Source organism: Centruroides sculpturatus, unplaced genomic scaffold (assembly GCF_000671375.1).
Source record: "Centruroides sculpturatus isolate CEXI.00-Female unplaced genomic scaffold, Cexi_2.0 scaffold3095, whole genome shotgun sequence".
Classification (NCBI taxonomy): domain Eukaryota; kingdom Metazoa; phylum Arthropoda; class Arachnida; order Scorpiones; family Buthidae; genus Centruroides; species Centruroides sculpturatus.
In genome coordinates, this window is record NW_019387188.1 from 1 (window position 1) to 8,465 (window position 8,465).

The 8,465-nt window shown below is 36.0% G+C and overlaps 1 protein-coding gene across 1 annotated transcript; it reads left to right on the top strand.

Moving 5' to 3' along the window:
- Positions 1 to 532: 532 nt before the first annotated feature.
- Positions 533 to 1,234, top strand: LOC111616255. Its single transcript, XM_023357691.1, has one exon. The coding sequence runs from the start codon at positions 533 to 535 to the stop codon at positions 1,232 to 1,234; it is 702 nt and encodes a 233-aa protein (XP_023213459.1).
- The last annotated feature ends 7,231 nt before the right edge of the window (positions 1,235 to 8,465 follow it).

Below are 8,465 nucleotides of genomic sequence, written 5' to 3' on the forward strand. Positions count from 1 at the left end.
CAAATCAATCTAGACAGAGGCATTAGCGCCACATCTCTTCTCAACACTCAGCTCAGTAATTACGATATCATACTCACGCAAGAGCCATACTGTATCCGGAACACTCCCGCTTGTCTACCGAAATACTGCAGCACTTATCAAAGCACTAATGGTTACCCTTGGGCAATGAACATCATTGTCAGCAAGGACCTTACTGTCCTTCACCATAGACATCTCGGCAGCGAGCATATTGTTTGCAGTGACGTCAGCACCAAGTTAGGAAGGCTTATTGTGGTTAACATCTACTGCCCACTCAGTGATAACATCAACAACATCCTTTCTAAGATACAAAATATTATCAACTGCTTCCAGGGGAGAACATCATCATTGCTGGAAACTCAAATTCTCACTCCCCTTGCTGGGGAGTAATCAGCTTGACAACAGAGGTAACATTCTTGAGGATTTCTTTGCTTCTAATAACCTTTTAGTCATCAACAACCCGTTCTCTCCACCTACTTTTACCTCCAGCAGAGGAAAAAGCTGGATCGACATTATGTCATGTTCCACCAACTACCAACCCCTCATCTCTGACTGGAAGGTTCTCTCGGAAGACTCTCTTTCTGGGCACTCTTACATCACCTTCACCTCCAAGACACCCACCTATCCTAACCGCAACAGAAAGTTTAACATCTCTCGTGCTGACTGGCTTGAAATTCAACGCTATCTCACTACACATCTTGTAGACTCCAACAACCAGAATATAGACTCTACTTGTCACTCACTGGACACCAACATACAGCTCATCTCCAACGCCTGTGAACTCTACATTCCTAGGACTTCCCCTAAAGGAAGACAGGTCCATGGTGGAATCATATCCTTTCCGACCTTCAAGACCAACAACCAACTCCGCAAAATATACCAACGTACTTTCATGGAACCCAAACGATCTACCCTCAGAACTCAATACCTTCAACATCAACGGATCTACAAGAAGGAAATTAAGAAATCCAAGCTCAAATCCTGGCGTGACTACTGCTCCAAGGCCTCTAATAATCCTTGGGGCTACATCATGAAATTATGTACCAACAAGCTACGACACAGTCACATTATTTCTACGACTAATATTAATGATACATATACTAAAAACCTGGAGGAGACACTTCAGGCCCAAATGGATAACTTCTGCTTAGAGACCCACCTGAACTGGACAACAACTTCCATAGTAATATTAGAAACAACACCCATGATAATATAAATACTGCAGACATGCTGCCATTCATTTATGGGGATATAAATCACATATTCAACACTCTCAAACAAGGTAAAGCCCCTGGTGTGGACTATATCACAACAGATATTGCCAAGCAAATTTGGAGGCTCATTCCCGATGCCCTACTACAGATTTTCAATAGCTGTCTAGAGCATGGTATTTTCCACAAAGCCTGGAAAATTGCCAATATTATACCCATTCCTAAACCAGACAACCCTGATGACTACCGCCCAATTTCTCTTTTACCAGTAATGGGAAAGGGCTTGGAAAAACTAATTAATAACAGACTCATCTAACATGTTGAAAAAGGCAATTACCTCAGCAACCACCAATATGGTTTCAGACCCCAACGTTGTGCCCCCAAGCCATCAACACAGTCATCAGCAACATCAAGTCCTTACCCAACAACTATAAATACATCCTAGGAATCAGTCTACATATCTCCAAGGCCTTTGACCATGCCTGGTGGCCTCTCATCTTACAGCATCTTAAAGATATCAACTGCCCTTCTAACCTATACAAACTTATCAAAGACTATCTAAATGACAGAGTGGCCATCCTCCAATATGGCGATCACAAGTGTGTGCGGAAGGTGGAGCGTGGCTGCCCACAGGGGTCTGTATGCGGCCCCACCCTATGGAACATTGCATTTGATTCTTTTCTTAATGAGGACTTCAGACAAGATTCCATCACAGCTTATGCCGATGATGTAATCCTACTTATCGGCAGTAATTCCAGAGCAGGGCTAGAGCACAGAGCAGACTTGGTATTAAAAAACATTTGCACTTGGGGAGAAAACAACAAACTTAGCTTCAATGCTCACAAAACCAAGTATATTATGTTCAATAAACCTCGTAGTAAAAATTTATATGCCCGTGTCCCAACAATCAAGATGCATGGCAAATCTATTAGAGTAGCTAAATCTTTAAAATACTTGAAAATTACTCTAGACCCAACTCTTACTTGGACCCAACATATCAAGAACATTGCAGATCGAATTGGACTTATCTTTCATACTTTTGGCAAGTACGCAAAAAATAAATGGGGCCTCAACTCTGAGGCCATGGCGACCATATATGATTCCATTTTTATCCCAACCTTGACCTATGCTTGCGGCACCTGAGGGCAGGCAGCCCACAAAGTCCATCCTCGCAGATCCTTAACATCAGCACAACACAAAGCTCTGCTCTTTATTACAAAGGCCTATCGTACTGCCCCGACTGTTGGTTTGCAGGTGATTGCTAAGAAACCTCCAGTCGAGATGGTCATTGACATTTTTCACAAGCATTGGAGGCTTAAATGGGGGCACGACACTAATATTAACCCCTCCCACCGCATCTGTGCCAAAGATCTGGAAGTAACTACCCCTTTCTATCTAGTTCAGTTCCCAGGTCATCGTAATCCAATTAGTTTTGATGTTAATATAAATACCAAAATTGAAGTTTTTACAGACGGCTCCAGAATGGACAATCATGTTGGATGCAGGTTTGTGGCCTACTGTGATGGCAACGAAATCTTCCACGAGCGACTTCGACTTGCTGACCACTGCTCCGTCTTTCAAGCCGAACTTTTTGCCATCAATTCTGCCCTCCAATGGTGTGAAAATAACTACAAAAGCCATAACATTAATATTATAATTGACAGCTATTGCCATTATCAAAAGCAAGAAACCTCATGAACTGGTAACTGACATCTACAACACAACTATGGCTTCCTCAAACAACTACTCCTTAATCTGGACCCATGCTCATCAGAGTAAATGGAAACGAGAGAGCTGACACTCTTGCAAAATCTGCCACCAACGGCTCTTCTCTTTCTATCACTTACAATAAAATAAATAAATCCACCCTTAAAAACTTACTGTGGAATAACCTTCTACATGAGTGGCAAAATACCTGGAATACTTGGCAATCTATCACTAAAAAAATTCTTCCCCATCATCACTGACTCATTCCATTACAAATGGATCAAAATTAACCATCTCAGCACCCAGTTTTATACTGACCATGGCAATTTCCTTAATTACAGTCGACCCCCCTATAACACTGTTGATTTTTCTGTTTTATATGAATTCCATGTTGTACGAGTTACTTAGATTTTACAAATACGTGAGCTGTTCACAGCCTGGCACACGTATTTGTAAAATCTAAGTGACTCGTACAACATGGAATTCATATAAAACGGAAAAATCAACAGTGTTATAGGGGGGGTCGACTATACTTAAACAGGTTTGCCTCTTACTCAACTAATATCCGTCCTCTCTGTGACATTCAGGATGGGGCCTCTCACTATATTTTTAACTGCCCAATGCTTGAGGCTGAACGGCTACAACTTAAAACCATCATTAACTCAAGGAGCATCCAATGGCCATTCAACCTCAATGATCTAGTTAATGACCGAACTACCTACACCTACTTTATCCAGATGGTTACCCAGTACTTCAGACTTGTTGATAATCGTTCCTCCATAACTCTTCCCTGATCCTCATCGCTCGGACTGCATCCCAACATCTGTATTCTGTACCTGTTTTTACTTACTATCATATACTGTATTATGTATTGGTTTTAATTAATTTGTCTTAATTATATCAATGTAAATTGTCTTGATTTAATACCAATTTTATGTATGAATTTATCATAAGTTATATCTCAAATTTATGCTATCTGTTTAATCAATCTACTTCTAACACTTTGTACTTCATGTATTTGTTTTTGCATTTGTTACCAGTTGTGCTACATGCGGTACCAGTGTTGTACTTCCTTGTGCAGCAATAAAATATTGAATTGAATTGAATTGGTATCTGACCTCTCCGAAGAATGCGAGTAGGCTCTCACTACCAGTGTGTGTAATGCGGATGCCTTACATGACCATGGGTCAGCTGAATTGGCCGGTATGAATAGGGGGACAAAAGTAGGTTTGCGGTAAATTGTGGTGTTGAACTTATTATCAGCTATTTGAATCTTGATGTCTAAGAAATTAATGTTAGTGTAGCTCTCTTGATCCAATTTTTGTGTTAATCCGTAGTTGTTATTATTAAACATCTTTAACACATTCCCAGTATCTGGTCTATTTCTCCATACAATCAAAATGTCATCAAAATATCGGGTGTAAATAAGGATATTATGTTTGATGTTTATTAAGGACCACTCCTCCAATTGTCGCAAGACAAGTTCACAGAAATCACCTGAAATGGGGCTACCCATGGGTACTCTCCTTTCTTTGGTTTTGGATGTACATGCATGCATTTATCAAAATAAAAACAGGATGAATAGCGCAATAAGTGCATAAACTCTAATATCTGCGAGTGGAATGACTGAGCACCAGGGTAGAGCTTAGAAAGAAATCTCTTAATGCGCAAAAACATGGTTCTAAATAAATAGATGGAAACATGGAAACAAAATCAAACACTGTGAGATATTCATTCCCATTTAAATTAATAGCAGCAAGTTTGGAGAGAAGTGCACCTGAATCAGAGATCATATATGTATATAATTGAAGGTTTAACGGATCTATCACTTTAACAGGTGATAGATCCGTTGTTCCAATAAAAACATTGGGGATCTGGCTTTGTAGATCACAGGACGTAATTGTTGACCAAGTTTGTGCATTTTGGCAAAGGTGAACAGGTGAGGGTGTCTGGGGAGATGACTAATGTGTGTAGCAGGCCTAGTGCCACTGCAAGGCTAGTGCGTGTGAATCTACTGATACAACATTGTAGTTTCATTATATATGAGGCATCTGAGAGCTGACATTGCATGTCTATTATGTACTGTTGCAATAGATCGATGTAGGTAGACCTTTTCATGATCACGATTGCCTTGCTTTTATCAGCCTTGACCAATGTGATATCCTGGGATCTGAGCCAATTTTTACTTCGTTTGATGAAGTCCCAGAATTTATTAACTTCCAGTTGATGTTTGTATTCTTCAATAGCAAAAAGTGCCTTCCATCTAAGATAGTCCTTGCAGGTGTCCAGACATTTATTATTTCCAGATGATAGTAAATTTTTCATATTTGGTATAACCAAGAATGGGTTGTTTGTTTGTTTGTTTAAGTTATGGCAACTTGAGCAATCTGCCTAGGGGATGCCTTTCAGTAGGTCTTTTAAGAGAAACTGGCCCCTATTTAGGCATTACAGACATGGAGAAAACCTGGAAAACTCCACATGGAAAGCCCATCCAAGTGAAGTGCAAACCCACAACCAAACTCCCATTGTTCAGGGATTGCCACTTGGCCACTGGTGGGCGAGTGCACCAGGTTGAGGAACGAACACTGGTCTGAATTGGAATGTCCTTCGGAAATATTCTGGAGGAGAAATGTTGTCCCAGCAAACAATAACGTTGCTAATTTTTTGTTTGGGATGTTTTTGCAAACTGAATATCCACTTGAGCTTTTTTTCGTATCTACATCACAACCTACATCAGAACAGATGCTTTCAGATTGATGACCCTCATGTTCATGTACTTCAGGATGTTATTGTCCTGTTGATATAGTTTTTCTGAACACAATGGCATTCTATTTATAGAATGGTCTTTCCATTTTACAGTTCCTGACAAGGTCTGATAAACTAGTGGCCGAAAATGTTAGGATATTGAATTTTTTTGCTGGAAATTTTGCAGAGAGGTTTAATTCTTATCTACATGTACAGTTCCAGTTTTCTGGTACAGTTGGTATTTAACATACAAAAGATAAAATTAATACAGTGTATGAAATATCATAATATATGTTAAAGCCCTATGCTGAAATTTACCATTTCAAGAAGCACCTAACCAGTTCTTGAAGTGCAGACACATTCTGTTACAAACTTTTGTTTCAGAATCTGTCTGTTTTTCTGATCACTTCTTGAAATACTAACCTGATTTCTAGAATGTTGAAATAGTATATATATCAGCATATCTATTAAAATTAGGCATTTCAAGTAATATCTAATTGCTTATTAACTCATAACATAAAACAAAAAAACATAATATTTTTCATTTCTATATATTATAACTTTTTTGATGTAAATTATTTGATAAAAATACACTTTTTTAATAAATATATGTCATTTTTTTTATAACTATTGGGTTTACTGTATTTTGATGAGTATAAGTCGCTGTCAAGTATAAGACGCACCTCTATTTTGAGACAAAAAATTTAGAAAAAATCTTTTTTAATGGAATTGTCTAAAGATGCATTTTATTCGTTTTTTTTATTCAAGAATATGACGGATGGATGAATCGATACCTTTATTAAACTGAAATAATCAGTTTAATAAAGTTTAATGGAATTGTCTAAAGATGCATTTTATTCGTTTTTTTTATTTAAGAATATGACGGATGGATGAATCAATACCTTTATTAAACTGAAATAATCGTCATTTCTTAATGTAAACCAGAAGTGACGTGATGACAGTCGACAGAATATGACGGCGATGACTCGTGTGTCGCTACTCTAATAATCTAGGTACTCTAGCCATTCGGTTGAGGGACCATCTGCTTAACGGACCCTTGCACAGGTTGGTCCCTAGAGTGGACCACTACTATAGATAATTTCACTGTAAAAATGGTTATCTGTCGAGTATAAGACGCACCATGATTTTGAGCCCCAAAAAGTAGTAAAAAAAGTGNACATATTAGTATTTATCATCAAATTTAATCATTGTTTATTTCTCTTCTCCAGCTAATGTATCAGTTACTATCTAAATTGGCACAAGTAAATTAAAATTATACTATATATCCAGTTTAGAGTTTTGACTTGTACTTTTAAAAATATATTCAAGAAATATTACTTTATATGTTTTATATTATTAACTAATCAATAAAAATTACAAATTAGAAGTTTGCTATTCCAACAAAATGTAGAATTTCTCTCTCTAAATTGGGGCAGTTGACAACTGTAAATTTATTAGCACTTCATCAAATTAAAAACAGCATCAGAATTTGTCTTCAAATAACAAAACTATTAACCACAATTACAATTTATAATATTAGATCAGTGGTTCCAACTTATTTCAATTGCAGAATCCTTTTCACCTTGATAAAAGTTTTGAAACTTAATTTTTACAGATTATAAATAAAACAACATATCAAAAAACAAAAAATTATTTTATTAAACATATAAAAAAACAGATTAATAGTTAATAAATATTATTAATTAAAACTAGTAATTAATGCAAAGGATTAATTTTTGTAGATGATTTTGTCAGCAGATGTGGGATTTCAACTATGATGGGAGAATCAAATGTATTTGCTAAACACATAAGTATTCAAATATTGCTAGCCCAAGCAACAATTTCTCCAAGAATGAATACAATGAATTGAATACCTGATCTGATTCTTCCATCATTAGACTTGATGGATTTTATTTTCCACAAACATGTACTATGCAAAGTCTATGCATAGATTAGTTTTTACTATAGAATAGTAATAATTTTGAAATTTTGTTAACAGTTTGAAATAAGTATGAAATTTAATTTAAGTAATTTTCATACATATTTTAAACTATTAATGAAAGCTGAAAAACAAATTTTATCATAAAACCCTAAATTTTATTGGCAGAACCCTGGGTACCACAGAACAAAATTGGAAACTTCTATATTAGAAAATTATCAAATTTGACAAATTGATTTATTGTTTTTAACATATGTAGGGTAAAAATAATATACAGTAAAAGCTCAACAAAACATATCCATGGGACAACCATGGGACTGAAGAAATTGATCCATAATAATAAAAGTTAATTTTATCATGATTACTCATTATTACAAGTTCATCTGTTATATCATAAAATCTATTACTGTACAGTATAATCATGTTAGAATGGATCTCAATAATGAACCTGAAGAAAATTTATCTGTAGTTTGTGGATGTTTTCTTCAGATTCAGATACCAAATCAATGTATTTTTACCTTGGTTCAGCAGATCTGTTACTGCAAATATAAGGGGGTTCTACTGTATAAAGTAATATCAACTTATCCATTACTGTATATTGATATTGTAAATTTCATATTTTCATAAAATATGGAAATAAATTTCCTTTCTTTATGAGAGTATGTCTGTATTTAAATATGACTTTTCTAATGCAATTCAGTTTCCTCAACTCTAATTTGTTTTGAAAGTTTTATTTTATTTGAGTAATCATAATTCTCAATAATCTTTTGATTACAGTATTCTCTAATGAAAGCCGTCTCCAATAATGTTTAAAATGTCAAAAAAATAATATTTTTTGAATTGTA